This window comes from Frieseomelitta varia, unplaced genomic scaffold, assembly GCF_011392965.1.
Source record: "Frieseomelitta varia isolate USP_RPSP 00005682 unplaced genomic scaffold, Fvar_1.2 scaffold_926, whole genome shotgun sequence".
NCBI classification, from domain to species: domain Eukaryota; kingdom Metazoa; phylum Arthropoda; class Insecta; order Hymenoptera; family Apidae; genus Frieseomelitta; species Frieseomelitta varia.
The window spans coordinates 447,986-466,246 of NW_025110730.1; the positions used below are offsets into that span (position 1 = coordinate 447,986).

Here is an 18,261-nt window from a genome sequence, read left to right on the forward strand (position 1 = left end):
CGCAGCCAAATAATTCCCATTGGCTCCCGGCGTCTGAAATTGTTTACGCGTTTACATCCGGTCTAGAACTGAAAGAGCGTGAAAAATTGGGTGAAATTCTCGCGATCCTGTTGCTTGCGAGAGAGGAACTTTATGATCTCCTAATATTTATGAGTACGAATGTAAAATTTAGCAGGAAGATTGTCAATATTTTATAACTTTGTGAAAAAGAAATGTCGTGTAACGATTTAAATTGGAGAAGAAAGAACTGTTTCAGTAGAAAGGTTAAAACTGGCATTTGTAGCAAAGACCAGATGGAAAATAGAAGATAATCACAGATAACCAGATATAAACAACTGTCATCCAATAAACACAAATATAGAACTCGAAACTTATTCAAATAGGAAAAAAAGTTACATTTGCTACAAATATTAACTTCAAGCAATAAATTGAGGAGAGAGCGTATTTTTAAAACCAGTTTAACAACGGCGACGTTGATTACAAATGAAAAGAGAAGAAAATAAAATGGAGAAAAATATATTGCAATCTTGATTAAGAATCAACCGAAGCAAACATGAGGATCTTGTTATACATAAATTAAAATAAATAGTTTCTTGTTGAATCTCGTAATATATTTATATAAAGAAGTAAAAGCCTCCATATAAATTGACGACCTATAACAGTTGGCCTCACTTTAAAGTAAGTGGAACCTCCGCTTTGAGTTACTATCTTTCAAAAATGTTTTTGTAGAGTACTTTTATTCTTGAAAGCTGTCAAAATTCAAACGCTCCTCAAAATTAGTTAAAATAGGTTGTTGTGATTAAATCTATCATGGTCTTGAAGACTGAAGTTTCTCCTCTTTGCAACAACCTTTAAAACTTGCTGCACGATTATTCCTTCGCCGTTTTATTGAACTCTGAGCGTTAGAGTTGAATGGCAAAATGTTAGGATTTCTTGAATTTTTTTTATCGTTTAACCCTGATGTTCAAAGTTCAATAAAATGACGAAAAAGAAAAATGGTACAGAAAATTTTAAGAGATCTTCGTAGAAGGGAAACTTTGATCTTCAAGATTATGATAGATCTAGCCATGAAAACATTTTTCAGTGATTTTTGAAGTCGTTTAAATCTTTATTCTTATATTTTTTTCAATAACAAAAATATCTCTGCTTTCTCACTTACTACATGATGTAAAAGCATGTTTGGGAAAGAGGAACTCAAAATTAGAAAAACAGAGATTTCAAAATGAGGTCAACTATGATTGTCATATGATTTTTTATCTCGCCAAGATTAAACAATTTACAACATCGATAATTTTTCATCGAGCGCGCCAGTCCACCTCTGTATATGTTTTGAAATTGTTTTGTGAATTTCTATTGACGAATGACTGTTGATTTTTCAGGAGGTACAAAGGTTTATAAAATATAGCGATTCGGTTTGGAATATAGAACGATGTAGAACTATGTCAGCAATATTCGCTGACAGGCTTTAAAACACCGCAGAACTGCGATAACCAGCTATCAATTTTAAAATAACGTAGAACTACGTCCCACTGGGATGCTCGGTTTAGAATACGAAACTCAATATTCGGTTTAAAATCTAGATTATCGGGATAAACGAATGATCGGTCCGAAGTTTATGTTCGTGAAAAATAATGGTGCGAGATATGGAATATATGGAAAATATAATAAAAACCTAAAAGAATGTACAAATATAATAAAAATGTAATGAACAGACAAAATATAATGAAAAAATATAATATAATATATAACATAATATATAAAAATATAACATATAATATATAACATAATATATAAAAATATAAAATATAATATATAACATAATATATAAAAATAAAATATAACATATACTATATAACATAATATATAAAAATAAAATATAAAATATAACAAAAATATAATGAAAATAATAGAAAGATAACGAACATTTGTGACAACAATTTAAGCTGTGTATTAACTTACTAAAAATATAAAAACATAAAAGATAGGATAGAAATAACAAATAGAAAATATAAAAATACTATAATGTAACATATTAAGATTTCAAAAGAAACAACAAAGAAACAACTTCTAGCGAACAAATATTTCATACACAACCGAAAATTAAGTACCAAATTTTAAATGATCGAAATCACCATCGTCCTTGTTTCTCAGAGAGAAATAAGACAACGTGTTTCCACCCAAAAGTAAACGTGCTTCAAAATTTGGTACGGCAGTATCGTTTCAATTTTACCACTAGACATCCCATTATATTATATTTTATTCCGCTTGCATTCCCAAATCCAGAGACCCTTATTATCGGAATAGGGAACAGACGTAACCGAGGAATGGAATGACGGCGGTTACCCGGAGGAAGTTTGGTGCGGTGATCGGTGTGGGAAAGCGGGACCCAATGGCATAGGTCGCCGTTTCGCGAGATTGCATCGCGCTCGTTAATGGGTCGTCGCGATAACGGCGGCGCTGGTCGTTAAACGCGTCGTTGTTTGCCGTGAATCGCCCAACACCGCCGTGAAAAGGACTCGAAAAGCTTCCAACTGTCAACCGTGACTGGTTACTAGGGGGTGCAACAGAGGAGACGAGTATATTTCTCTCGAAAAGGATTTTCCTCCTCTCGACTTTTCCGCGGCTCGCTGCGCGGATAAATTGCGCGCCTCCCACCGACTCCTTCCGAGGGCATTATATCGATGTAGCTCGATATTTCTTCCAGCCCGCAGGCTGTCTTTCGCTTTTTATACTGGTGAAAAGGGCGGTCGCGTTCGGTTTGAGTCGATGCGTTTCATCTGAGGACTTCTCGGTTAGAGGAGAGTATTTTTACGAGAATAAAATGTAACGGGCTGTTGAGGATAATCAATGTGTCATGTGCGGCAAATCGTTGACGTGTATTCTGTTTCATTTATGTAGTTGGTAATCCAACTACATGCTGGAATTAATTCCAGAACTTTGTTTCAATTTCTTTTCTGTTTTTTTTTTTTTTTTTTTTTTTTTTTTTTTTTTTTTTTTTTTTTTTTTTTTTTTTTTTTTTGAATTTTTGTTGAAAGAAAACGGATAATTGTCAACTATTAATTGTAACAATATCCAGAGATTATTTATGATTTAAAAAAAAAAAGTTAAGTACTATGTGCTGTATGTGGACACCGAGGTGAAGGGTTAAATATTTATGAAAGTATTTTTCTTCGACATTTACTATGTATCTAAATTAAAGAAAAATTTAAGGCAAAGGAAAACGATCCAATTTCTATTTCCTCGTCCCTATATTTTACTATTAATATATTCAGTATCCACTAAACACAAATTAAAAAACAAAACAACTTTTACCTTCCTACAACCATTATACCTTTTCTATAATAGAAAGAAAGAATCAACTCACGCGTTGCTGAACATCGAGCATGCTCGTTAATTTATCCTCCCATTAATTTTTTCTCGAGTATAAACCAGCTCGTCCTCTCTCCAATCGCCTCCTTTAAACGAATCTCTCGTCGAAGCGGAAAATCTTTTTACGCGACGAGCGCTGGCGAACGTGTTCGCCTTCGCGCGCCCGGGTCAGCTACAGAGTGACACAACTAACTGTTTCACGGTTGTACAACAGTCGTCCACGAAACTGAGAACTCGCCGCACGAGAAGACCGGACGACGCCGCGAAATTGGCGAGATATAACTTGATGATGGCGGCTGCGAAGATCGAGGAAACGAGCGTACAAAGAGAAACGCAACGAGAAAGTTGCAATCGCCATTCGGGGGTGTCCCTTTGAGACGGCTGAGGATACTCATTACACAGCTTCGGGGGAAGAGACTGGGCACACTAAAGGGAACAATTGCTCCGCTTGACCGTTTCATCGTTTGTAGCACGCGTTATCACGGGCGATCCTTTGATAAGGGGTCGCCATGAGAGACGTCTGCTTTAAAATGCCCGCCAGGATAATTAACAGACTCACGATTTTTATTCAAAATCATAGTTTTTGGGAATATAATTTGAAAAGAAAGATACGAAACCTAGATGGAGGATTAGTTTACGTGCCAAATATTATAAGAAACATTGCACTGTGAATATTTCGTTGTATTTTTCATATTGCGCATTTCGTGCAATTCTGTAGCTTCAAATTTCTTATAAATGCATAAAAATCCGCAGTTTAATAATTAACATTTTGGTTATTCTAATGAATGTTCAGATTGTTTGGGAAATTGGTGGCAAGGGAGATTTAACTGAAACGAAGATGACTTTCGTCATTTATTATGTCAAAGTTTCGTCTTTTTCAATGATAATGAGACGATAAAGTAATTGATGAATGAGAATTTTTTGAGAACTGAGATTTCGTCGCGCCATTTTGAGAAAGGACACCTGTGATCTGTTAACACGTTGGCTGCCACGCGAAACTTTCACGTTTTTTTCTATGAAACAAAATATTTAATTCCTGCAAGATACTATATCATAACAAAATACATGCAACGAACAAAATACAGCGTATTTTTCGTTTTATATAATATTATCTGTTTACATGTGTTATTTAAAATTCGCTGTTAATGATATTCATCATAAAATATTTATGGAAAAAGAAACGATGATCGTAGCAATCAATGAGATTTTTATATTCAATTAAAATATTACGTTCGATTAAAAATTTCTTTACTTGAAAGAAGTTTACGACGAGAAAGTTTTTATAATGGAAATTTACACACCATTATAAAAAAAAAAATTAAGTACAAGGGGTCATCTTTTACAAAATCTGCTTAAATTAGTATTTCGATGACAGACCAAAATGATATCAAATTTATCGATCACATACGTTCTTGAAGCCAAATCGAATAACTGATTGAGAGATTGAACAAGAGATTTATATTCGAGATGTTTCAGACATTATCTGAACTTTCGAACACTTCTCTCTTTCGTGACGAATGTTCGTACGGTGAAGATGAAAGGAATAGTGCTGCCATCTGCGTGATCGATATCGTCTCCTCGCGTTTTTTCGCGACATCAGCCCGGATCATCTGGACGTATTAATCAGCGAGTGAAATTCGGGCCACGGGATGGTCTTGGAAGATGGATGAATTTAGAAATCGTTCAAAGTTTAAATTATTCGATATCGACATCGGGCGGCGACGAAACGAGCCGATAGCACGTTCTGTGTCGCGCCAATTTTCTGTGGTTTCTTCGTCCATGCAGTGACAAAAGAAAAAAAAAAACAAAAAAAAAAAGAAACAAAGTATAATAGACATATCAAACAATAAACTAAATAATCATGAAATTTTAAATCGCAAAAACTGTTCCAATGACGAGCAAATTATAATGTGTTGATGCGATCAAATTATAACACATCGGAATACTTTTACTATGTCAATTTTCGCCACTATTCAATTGTGCAAAATATTATTTTAGTTTCTACTAAGTGAAAAGAAAGAATAGTTACAAATAAGTTTCTCGAATATCATTATTGATATCAATATTGTACAAAATTAATATAAATAAAATACTTTCACAATATTAAATTTCGCCATTACTTAGTTTGCCTGTGCAAAACACTGCTGTAGTTTCTACCAATTACATCAGATATAGTTAAATATAATATCTTTCTTAAAATTAAAAAATTATTATAATATAATTATTTCTTAAAACTTTCTAACTAAAAATTGACTCAGTGACTCTGTTACAAATAAGTTTCTCGAATATCATTATTGATATCAATATTGTACAAAATTGATATAAATAAATACTTTCACAATATTATACTTCGCCATTACTCATTGTCAGTTTATCTGTGCAAAACACTACTGTAATTTCTACCAACTACATCAGATATAGTTAAATATAATATCTTTCTTAAAACTAAAAAATTATTATAATATAATTATTTCTTAAAACTTTCTAACTAAAAAATAATTGACTCAGTGACTCTGTTACAAATAAGTTTCTCGAACATTATTACTAATGTCAATATTGTACAAAATTAATATAAATAAAATACTTTCACAATATTAAATTTCGCCATTATTTAGTTTGCCTGTGCAAAATACAGGTATAGTTTCTACCAATTACATCAGATATATTTAAATATAATATCTTTCTTTAAAGAATAGTTGATTCAGTGACTCTGTTACAAATAAGTTTCTCTAATATCATTATTGATGTCAATATTATACAAAATTAATATAAATAAAATACTTTCACAATATTAAATTTCGCCATTACTTAGTTTACCTGTACAAAACACTGCTGTAGTTTCTACACATCAGATATATTTAAATACAATATTTCTTTAAAAAATAGTTAATTCAGTGACTCTGTTACAAATAAGTTTCTCGAATATCATTAATTTTCCATTCTTCTTGAACAGAAGGCTCACTGATGACCCCCTTCTCTGACACGAAAGACACAAAGATAGTTGAGAAAAAAGGAAGCATATTTTCTTTTCACTTTTTTAAACTGAAACAAAGACGACTACAGATGAAACAAATCCGTCCGTTCGATTATCGACCCCTTTCGGCAAGTGTTCTCCTGACCCCTGTCAGCCGTGCGAGGGGAGAATCGGCATGTGTTACCCCTTTGAGCTTTCTGGTTCAGGCAAAAAGAGACGGGCGACCGGAGAAGGGTCTCTCCTCAAGCGGCGAAGAGGCACACCAGTTAGACATTGTCTTTCGGCCTGAACGGTGGTTAATCTAAGTCGCGGGAATCAGCAATGAAAGCTTGCGCGCGGTTACACGGAACACTGGTGAGCCAATTTCAGTTCTGTTTAGAAGTTTTCGTTTCTCCGAGCGCATAGCCTGAATTTTCCGAGTGAAAGATTCTTTTTTTCTTTTTCTTTAAGCTTGAATGGTTTAGGAGATCAGCAAGCTGTCGTATCTGTTTCGTATCAGCACGCTTGTAATCTCTCTCCATAAACATTCACAAAACGAGGATAGTTTATCGTGCTAAAGATTTTGTACACACGATGTGATTAAGGTCGTAAGGTTCTAAACACAAATTGAAAAATTTATATTTATAGTAATCGATTGTTTATGGTATTAGCATGTCATTGTGCTTCAGAAATTTTATTCGAGTTTTCAATATTGAAAATTAACAAAGGTGTCTCGTGATTCATGGACGAAATTGAATATTTATGGAAATTATTCGTAATTACTAATTACTAGACATTGTTTCATCAACTGGATACTTTATACATAGACATAATATATAGGAAAAATGTTAATATTTTTTCCTATGAACAAACACCGCGATAAAGTAAAAATTCTAGAGTGTCCGAATATTAATTTGATTCATTGTACGTTTCTCGATTGGTTACAAACTCTGTAACTGGTGGTATAGTTCGAGTTTGTTCAAAGTAACGTATCAACCTGTTTGTGTATTCAACAATCTAATTTTCTAACTTTTCTTACATAAAAGAAAAGAAAAGAATATTCCTCACGTTTTTTCCTATTATGCACTATCTCAGCCTCAGAAATGAAACACGATCACGAAACACTTATCACAGAATGCGAATTAAATTGGATTTCACCAAAAAGAAATTCTAAATACTCGCGTTCTTCTCGCGAAGACAATCAACTCGTCGACGAAATTAATTCGCAATATTATATCATCGAAGTGTAATCGAAGTCGATTGGACCTCGGCACTCAAGCCGAGTTTTAAACCTGCAGCAGCAATATCGAATCACTCGATATTTTCCCAATTCGGTTCGTTCGACCGAAATCCCGCTGATTAAGCGAGACACACACCGTGACGTAACTAGCAACGAAATCGATATCGCGCGCGCGAACGTATTATCGTTCGACGAACACACTCCGGCCTATCGATCCGATCTGTCAACGATCTCCGGCGATTCATTAGCAAGCTCAAAGAGGCGCGTTTAACGTTGTCAACGATTTCCACTACTCTGGCCAGCGCGTATGTGTGTATACGTATATATTGTGTGTAAATATATATATATATATATATAAAATTTATAACACGTTAAGAGAGGCACAACAGGAGGGACAAAGGGAACACTGAGGTGTGGAGGGCAATGAGCCAGAAAGTCTGGCAGAAAGATTCCTCTCAGTCGAGGCTGGTTGCTCGGTGACGAAGGATTATGCTCGCCGATACAACTGCGGTTGTGTGTCCTAATCTGACTATGCGAGAATGAAGCGTTGCGCGGACGAAATCGTCACGGCACGGTGAAACTCGGTTTCCGTTGATGAAACCTCGCGCTATTTCGGGGAACTGGTGGTAAACTGGAGGGACAACGATGGCCAATACGCCGATCAATCTGTCGGAAGATAAGCAAGCAAACCTCGCCTTTTAGATCGTTCTCGTGTTTCTCGCACAGGATAGAAAGCGTAGAGACGTTTTGTCACGCATTTATCTTGAAACGTTGTGCACGTATTTTTATTTAACGTGTTATTTATAATTGTCTTGCAATGCGCGCAGTTTTTTTGCTTCGACTTTATTTACGCTCCACCCTTGCCCTGTGACATTCTCCGTGTTTTTTATCCTGCCTTCTAACGCAGCACGATGCTTAAAAAGTATTTCAATGGTTATGGGAATCTTTCTTGAATGCATTATATATTCTGGGATTTTTTCGACGTTGGACCGCGATTGAAGTTTGAACGGTCAGTTATTTATCACATTAACAAGCCTCGATTTAGCGGGACCCAGTTTTAACATTAATCTGTTGTGTATTAATACTGGAACTGTCAAAGCTGTCGACCAATTTTTAAACCTTTGTTAGATATTTTATGGACGTAAAACAGTGCGTTTTTAAAGACTTTAAATAATATTTAAATATATTATTGTATTTTTATATTAATTTTATATTAATATATTGTGATATATTATATATTTAAATATTAAAGCTTGTACACTCTCCGTTGTATTATAAAGTTTCTCTATTTTTTTGAACATCGATGTCTCCGATGAAAATTTCACGCTTTGATCGTCAGTAGTTCTATTGTTGATAACTCTCTGAGCTTACAGTAAATATCTTGTAACTTCTACGTACATATTCGCTTGAAATTTTACCAATACATATAATCGTGACAGTCGTGTTTCGTAATGGTATTAAAAATTTTTGATTTCTATTTGGATACCTGTAGATAGCAAATATACGAATTTTGCAAACTACTGCACTTCTCCAGTTTTTCGTGGAAACCCCGTTTTATTTGCAGAGATCTTTCTTCATTGAAGGATTCGTGAGTTCAAAGTTTCAGTTAAGATCATCCGGAATTTGATTTCGTTGATTTCGTGCGAAAACTGTGAATGCGGGTAGCACGCGAACCCTCTACGTTCTGTACAAAATACTCGATAGTAACTGCATCCTCGTTAACGCCACCCACGCTTACACGATATCGCAGTACAATGTTGGTCACGCCAACATGTTCCGACGGACCGATTTTCAAGCTACGAGTTGCTCGTTCTCGATGATAATTTCCTCACTTTCTGGCATTTGACGTTCGCGAATAACTATCAGTGTTTAGTATAAATTCGGTGGTTTACGAAACTTCACTTATTGGAAGTAAATCTTCGTTAAACACCTCATTAAACGCAATTTTTTTGTGGAGAAAATGCAATTCAAAGTTTCGCTAATTTAAAAAGAAATTTTAAATTCAATCAGCTCCGTGTTAAAGCTGAATTTTTTTTGAAACTAAAGTTTTTATTATTTTTAAGTATTTTTGAGGAATATGAAGCTTCTGTCTTATAAAATTTGAATCTTGGAAAAGTTCTTCTTCTCCAAGTGTTTTGTATTAAATCACACCTTCTTAATTACAAAGCGATATTCTTTAATGAAAAATTTCAATTCGTGCGTTTTCATGTTATTCAAATCATCATTAATCGCAACAGAATTTTTCAAATATCGATACAACGTTAATATAACATACAGCCTAATAATTAAAAATAATTAAAGTATATCCCAAACAACAATTCCAATTATCTCAAATGTCGAAATTATTTCAAAGTGCACGCAAGTTATTTAACCTCCAAATGACTCTAACAAGCTATAGTTCTACGAAAAAGAGGAAAAAAAAAAAAACAGAAAAAAGCCAGATTCGGATAATACTTTCGATTAACTTCGAAACAACGTCCTCAGAGTCTATCTAACCGGGATTAACTTGTATCGAAGGGTCGTAAAAATACAGTTGCGCTCAGCTAAATGTCGGACAGACCGCTCGTTGACGCTACGTACAAATTTAACTGCAGAAATCTATAAACAGTTTGCCCCGCAGAGCTTCGCTTTATTATCGAATGAGTAACTATGGGTCAGTATTTTCTCAAGTGTTTTCACGAGCGTTCTCGAGCGTGCTGCGGATCTGTGAAGTTTCTCGTCGGAGGATAACGAGCGCTGTTCAATTAGTAGCAACAACTTTCCCAACTACAATGGCCGGTTCTTCGCGAAAACGAATCTGCCTCCGACGAGGAACGATTCCTTCTTATTATCCACATATCCGTCTTCGATCGATTCTCAGATCATCGTCGCACGAATCTGCAACCACTTAACACTAGAACTATCGAGGACTAACGTACAAACTTCAATTTGAGAAGAATTAAAGCGCAAGGGAAAGGAAAGAGTTTGCAACGCGATAAAGGACACAATTTCCTGAAGATCTATTTGCACAAAGTTCGACGAAGTTAGTAGAAAGACTGGAGTTTCTATCAGATAGAATATCAAGCAACGATAAAACTTTTTAACGCCACAGAACGATTGAAGTGATCGGCACGGCCATTCGTAATTTTCTTCTAAATTTAAAGCTTTGGAAAATCATTTTCAGAGGGGAACCCTTCGGTGGTATACTAACTTCGACGTGACGTAACAAATTCTGCTTGCAATGAAATTACACATTGCCAAAGCGAGCGAACGTCCGCATAGTTCCCAGCAAGTTCGAGTCGAATTTTGTAGCGGTTTTATAGGGAAATTAGGTACGCCTATAATTCCGGAAACTCGTGGAATCCGATATAGCTTTAGCTGGATATCCGGTGACCTGATATCCCTCGCGAACGTATCGCGCCAACCAATAAAACGTGAAGATATCTTCGCGGAGTTCTTCTTTTTTTTTTTTTTTCACCTTTCGTCTCAGCCGTCGATGAGATCCAACAGAGAGAAAGATTGGCCTTGCCACCTTTTTTTACAATCCTTTCGTTTTTCCAGTTGATCGGTTAGCTTCTAATAGAGACAAGAAATAACAACGTGGAACAACGAACGGTTGGCAGTGGTTCAACACTAACAACGAACGTACAATTGCATCTTTACGATTGATTTAACATTAGCCTCGGTGGAGGTTCCTTTTCGTAAACAGACCCGAGACATCTTCAATAACACGACGATATACTCCCTGACGAAGTTCCGAAATATTCCAGTAGGATTATAGAACGCAGAACACGCAGAGAAATATATACAGAATACAAAAAAATATTCAAGAATATGACTTTTTTTTAATTCAAGACTTTTCTTTTTAATCTTTAAAGAAAATATCAGTTTGCATAAAAGTTTGTAATTATATTTTCTAGTTACATATGTGCGACTCAGTTTGATCAAAGATTCTTTTATCTTAGAAAAAACTATCTTAGAGATTATTTTTAATGGCTTTTGAAGACTTATTTTATCGAGTAATATTTATGATTTTGATTATAATTTGATCACTTACGATTGAGCAATAATTACGTAACCTACATATGGTTTCTGTAAAAATAGTGCAATGATAGATTTTCTTGTACGACCATCATCTTCGAATAACATTTCACAACACAGACGTTTAAACCGCCATCTGACGATACCTCATTTATCGTCGGTGCAAGCATACGATCACTACGATCTTTCGACACCGAGGCGGACGTTATAACCACGCGATCGAGACAAAATCCATCGCATTTTCCCAGATTACGTGTACACATCTGGCCGTGCCAGGATCTTCCATTTATCTTTCTACAAGGGGAATCGTATCTGGCTGTTTTCTTCACTAAAAATAGAGAAAGGAAAATAGTAAACAACCAACAGGCGGATCGATAGTGCCACTATTCACGGAAGGAAATCGGTTCCGATTCATATTTAATGATCGGTTTGATTAAATTCATACGTGGCCATTATTGTAAATATTAACATTAATCGTCGTCGTCGGAACTTTGTCTTTTCATCAGACAGACAGCTTCTTAATGCAACAATTCAGGGTGAGTACAACAAACAAAATTTCATTATACGAATTTAGTACCTCGGTGATTTGTCGACGAAGATGTGTTAACGGTATCATAACGACCAGTTAAAAAACCGTTTTTTTATTACAAAATGGCAAAGTTAAGAATATGCAAAATCTGATTTTTGTCACGTATAAAGGAATAATCGGTAATTGTAGATTTTTAGAAGGTAAAATATTAGATGTGTAAGTAGATCTAAGTATTTATCACTTTAGAGTATGAATCTTTGTTTATTTGAGAAAAAAATTTAGAAATAAGAAAATCTCCAGAATGCATGCAAATTGTAAAAATATGTGTGATATCGAAATCGCATAAAAATTCGCAATCGATTTCTTGCAACAGTAATAATAATAATTTTGAGAAAAATTGATCGAATGAAGGATCAACAATCGTGTAATTTTTAATTAATACTTTAACAATAAATATTAACGTTAGAATATGTATCAAAATATTCTACACACATTATCTAATACGTATCAAATATTCTCTACAATGATAAGCAAAACTGAACATATGGATTTTTAATATTAATAATATTTCATCAAGTATTTGCAGAAAAAATAAAATATATACTACTCTGATTTTCCAAAAAATACTCTATGATCTTGTTATCATTACTATTCTGAGAAATATAAAATTGGTGGAGTCAATTTTGCCCTACAAAATTTAATCAGTACTTTCAACTGTCAAATTTTTATATTACTTCGTAAAAAGAGATCATATGACAACCTACTTTGTTAGACTCATTTTAAAACGTAAAGTTTCTGTTTTCATTATCCCACTTGAACATGTTCTGTTTAGACAAGAGTCAATATTTATTAATTTTGACAAAAGACTCGCATCTTTCAAAAAATTGCAAGAAAAAGAAACTCTGAAATCCATGATATTGACTGATTTGGTTGATATAGAGTTAAAGTATTAAAATATTAAAAGAATTCATGAATAACTTAACATGTATAACTTATAATTATAATAAGTTATTATTATAATTTATATATATATATATATATATATGGTTATAATATAATAGTAATATATATATATTGGGGGATAGATTCTGTGAAACACGCGATCCTTTCGACTCGAATGTTCTCGGGTAAGTGGTCAAACAGTCTTCTTATCAAAAGATTTGTCACTCTCTCCACTTCGTAGCTAGATTCTCTTCTTATCACAATATTTTTCTAAACATCTACTGGAATTTCCCAAGTTTATTTAGGACCGGATTTGATCATAAACCATGGAAAGTTAAATAGTGACTATCAATCTTCCAACAATCTTGAAATCGGCTTCTCGCTAAGACATACATATATATATAATATTTAAAATAAATATTATAATATACTTTTTAATATTACACTAACGTATAATATTAATAAAATATATATATTATTAATATATTATATATTATATAATACATATTACACTATAATACATAATATTAATATAATATATATTACTATAATGTATTTTTAGATATTACACTATTTGTTTCTTGTAATTACACCAACCACAATAACGTCATCGGTTGTCACAGTGTTGATCCTTCGCTCGAGCAGCTCCAATGTCTCTCGTCGAAGTTTGCAGCTTCAAGTATAAAAAGAAATCGAAGTTGCTTCGACTCGGGAAAGTTTCGCTGCCGTCAGTGAGATCGAAAAGCGTGCGCGTTATTTCCACCGGGAACGTCGACGCCCCCTTTGTAAATATGCAAATATCGCGGTTACGCGGAGCCGCCACAAGCGTTCGCTTCCGCTCGTTTTTCGTCGCGCGACACCACGAGGGTTTTCAGAGGCGAAAGCTGGCGGCGCAGGTGAACGTGCTAGCCTTCCGACAGTGAATTCTGCAACTCGCTAGCCACACTGACGGACAGGATCTACGTGGATCTATTTGAGATCGCATGGTAATTGAATATTCCGGATAGCGACATTCCGAGAAAATGAAAAATCTAGATCACGCGAAAAATACTTTTGGTGTCCAGTGACAATGAAATCAAAGTTTTTCGATACGGTCTGAAGTAATATTGCGAGCAAAAATTGTGGGGAATGCAGGGGGAAGTTTATAGTTCTTCGGAGACTCGTTTATTTATATTTAATTCTAACTTTTGTTCTGCGTCTTGCGCGGTAAATACCACTCTATGTTTATCACGTAGAGTGAAAATTAAGATAAAGTACTTTAAAACTACGTATCTTCGTAGATCGTAGAACGAGATAAAAAAATGTAAACGAATACTCTTCCGATCAAAATCTTTTAGTATCAAATTCGAACTCTCGTTGCACGTACGTTCAATTGCAGAAAATGAAGACTTTCTAAACCATCTACTCGATAATCTACAGTTGATAAAGCAACTAGACGGTGGAAGTTACAGTACATTTCGATGTTTAAAGGCAATAAATCGAACGTGAGGGGGCCGAGCATTCATTATCGAAGAAACCATGACGAGGACTGTAATTGCAGGAAAATTATTCGGCGTGTTTCATCGGGCGGTGCACGGGCTCTGTGTTTCGAAACGTTCGACCGCGGCCATTATATCCACGCTCGATTAATTCCCAACCCGACGATACGTCGATCGACACGAAGCTCGTGTTTCGCTTTTCGTCGTTCGGCTGGCAAAACGGCGGCAATCGAGTAATCCGTACGCAACCCCCTCCGGTGCCAGACATTTCGTCGCGAGACTCGCGCCCACACAGCCGAATATTAAATCAAGCTGCATCTTTCGCAAGCGTACGCAAATGTGCGTTACGTTTCGGTGAAAATGCAACGAACAACGCGACTCAGAAGATGTGATAGCGTAAAAATTAGAGAGAAAGTCCATTGTACGTTGTCATGAAAGGGACGAAGGACAATTGAGTGCGAAAGTTGTGTCTACGACTGGCAGTATTTTCTACTTTAATCCGGTGACGATCGTGTTTCTGATTTACGTTTGTGATTCAACGACTGTGCGATAGATTAGGGTTGCTAGGATTGCATATACAAGGAGATAGCACATTCTAAAAATTATTAAATTTTTCCTTATTGATATAAAATCTTTCTTATATACATTCTTTGGCAGTGCTTTTATCGACGTGTATAACTAACATAAATTAAACTGTTTACAATATATTTTGTATATATTGTAAATAGAAATATGGTAATATTCAGCGGGTTAAAATGATGGCACATTTCGTGAAAAACAATGGGTAGAAACAAAAGAAACGAGTTTGATAATTGTTTGATACTTAGTACGACCTTCTTTGCATTTAATAACGACACCTAGTCCTTGAAGCAAAGATTTGTATCATTTTTTTAATGATTTTGACTTAATTCCTCCACAATATATTTTTTAAATTTATTAATATTTGCGAATTGTCTTCCATTCTAGTATACGGCCCTCGTCAAATCCCTCCAATTAATTTTCTATAATATTTAAGTCAGAAGCTTCAACTGGTTATCCTAAAATACGAATTTCTTTGTTCGCAAACTATTGATTTATTGTTTTCACGGTGTACACGTTGAAAAATGTAATTATTTCCGGCAATTGGTGTCGCATACGTGTTAATTTGTTCGTCAATCGTTTCAATGTACTTTTGAAACACTTTGTAAATTTGTACTTTTGTACTTTTGTAAATTTTGTTTCCATCTTATCCTAGTAACCAGTATCTCCAGTATCTTCCGAAATCATTATACCGTCGCATCCCATGGAACGATGACTCCGAAGTTGTTGCTTCTTTCGTAAATCATAATAATAGCAGTGGAGACCATCAGGTCTAAATCGAACCTCTTTTTACTGGTAAATGTGATTCTTCGCCATTTCTTATTCGTACAAACATATTTCTCTGCAAATTCCAAACGGCACAGCTGATGCTCTTGCTTTAACCAAAGTTTTTGCTGCAATTTTCGTCGTTTCAGATGTTCACAATTCTTTAAAAGACGTCGAACATTCCTAACATTTGTCGTAACTCTGGCTTTTTCTGCCATTTGTCTCGCGGTCAAGCTCGAATTTGTACGATGTACGTGATATAGCACGTTATAACCTGAGTTGTTAGACACTGCAATCGTCCATAACTTTTTCTTTCTCCATAATTATCGGGATCTTGTAGTAAATTCACTATCACTTTACGACCTCTGTTAATTATTTCGGATATTTTTGTCTCAGAATAATGTTGTTCGTTTAATTTCAATATCGCGTGTATTTCAGCTGAATTGAACTTTCTTCCGCTGCTCATTTTTACAAACGTTAATACGCACTTAACTAACTGTATTTCACACGAATGTTACACTTTCGATAGCTGCCGTACGACTGACTCAAGACTATGGATTATAATATTTACATTTTCGTTTTTGTATTTCTGAGAAGTTGCATGCCTCGGTAATAACATTCGACACAATACACGTGACCAATCCACACTCAAAGATGTAATGATCTACGCATTCTCTCTACTTTACGATAGATAATATAAGAAAATATATACATAAAGTGTGCCATCTTCTTGTCTCGAACAGAATGTTGCGTTAATCAGGTTTTGGGAACGTTGACGGAGTATTGTCTTAATATTATAAAAGCGTCGTTGCTGTAATATAAAATCAGAAACCGCTGCATAGTGTAGGCATTTCGTAGGCATATAGAAAATGTTAAATCTCTTGGAAAACCGTGCGCCACTTCTCGGCGTGTATCGAGAATCGATGCACGCCGAGAAGGAAAACGCGAATACGTGCGCGTTTGCCAGGAATTAGCAGTTTAAGGGTGTATTCTAATATTATCACCTTTTAGGCTGACATCGGGAATTCTCTCTAAAAGTATCGCGAGATTTCTCGGCATCAGCGTTTCTTTTCTATCTGTTCATCCACGAGAACATTCAGCAAGTTTCACGTTGCGAAAATTTACCGCTGTTTAAAATTTATTCGCTGATTATGCAATCTCTCTGGTTTAGTTGAAAACAGATATATGTGTAAACTAATCAGAATCGTGTTAAATAATATACGTATATATACGTATTGTAATTTAATTGTAATATATTTACAGGGCTGTTAATTAAGTTATATATTTATAAGACTATTGATTAATTAAATTCTTTAATTAGATCTCTTTAAAAAGCATGTCCTACTGACTGATATAATTCTAATTATTCTGTCCCTATCGAGAAATTTAGCAAGTACCCTTTAAACAAAGATCTTCTGTGTACGATGCTATATATTGACGTAATTCCAAATCGGGAATTTTTGCATTATTATGTTTGTCTTAGTACGAGAAATATTTTCCAATGAAATAGCTGAGAATTTCGAGAAGCAATGGAAGATAAAGGAAGTAGACTCAGTTATATAAGTTAGATTTTTAAGAATGGGGTTCGCTTGGTTTCTTCGTGAATCATGTACGGATTTGGGAAAGAGAGCACGTTTCTGGTTCCGATGAACAAGAATGCCATTTGAATAACGAAACAGATAAAGTATGAATTATTCTTAAATCAGTTTCGTTCTTTATCTAGGGGGAGAAGGATTGGATAACGTGCTTATCCTTATTCTCGAAGAAGGATAATACCCCATTCGGATTCAAATTTATTCGCGAAAGGAGGTTATGGGTTTTCATTCCGGCCTATTTATACCCTCCTTTTCTACGAATGAAGTTTCTGTTACCTTTCAGATAACATTTTTCATATCTTCCGCTATAAAGGCACGAAATCAGCGAGTTTCGTTTTAAATTCACGGCGTCGTACTACTTTATAAATTATCGAGAAATCCATTTTATCTACGAAAATAAACTAGAGTCCTACAGAATATCGGCCATTTAATCATGGATATTTATATATTTATGAGTAATGGATATTTACAACTATATATTCGTCACAAAACAATCTAGTGACGAATATATATTTGAAAAGTATTCACTGTATTATATATAATAAATTATTATATATAATAAATCGTTTTACAAACAGTTTTATTTCTATTTTATATAATAAACTAGAGTTAACTGCTGCTTAATTGTGGATGTTTATGTATTTATGAAAAATTGCTGATAGTATACAAAACTATCTAGCGACGAATATATATTTGAAAAGTATTCACTGTATTGTATAATAAAACGTTTTGCAAAAAGTTTTATTTCTATTTTATATAAACTAGAGTTAACTGCTGCTTAATTGTGGATG

The 18,261-nt window shown here is 34.6% G+C and overlaps 1 protein-coding gene across 6 annotated transcripts in view; it reads left to right on the forward strand.

Annotated features, from left to right (window-relative positions):
* Positions 1-18,261, forward strand: part of LOC122537720 (dipeptidyl aminopeptidase-like protein 6) — a 192,477-nt gene that overhangs the window by 142,602 nt on the left and 31,614 nt on the right. The window contains exon 1 of one of the 6 annotated variants that reach the window (XM_043671140.1): positions 6,500-6,697. The exons of 3 other annotated variants lie outside the window; for them this stretch is intronic. In XM_043671140.1, the coding sequence (XP_043527075.1) occupies positions 6,665-6,697 (33 nt within the window). In that variant the 5' untranslated portion in view covers positions 6,500-6,664. Of the gene's footprint in view, positions 1-6,499; positions 6,698-8,031; positions 8,239-12,070; positions 12,119-18,261 lie in introns of those variants that run through there. 2 more of the 6 variants (XM_043671139.1, XM_043671141.1) reach the window with 2 other exon arrangements.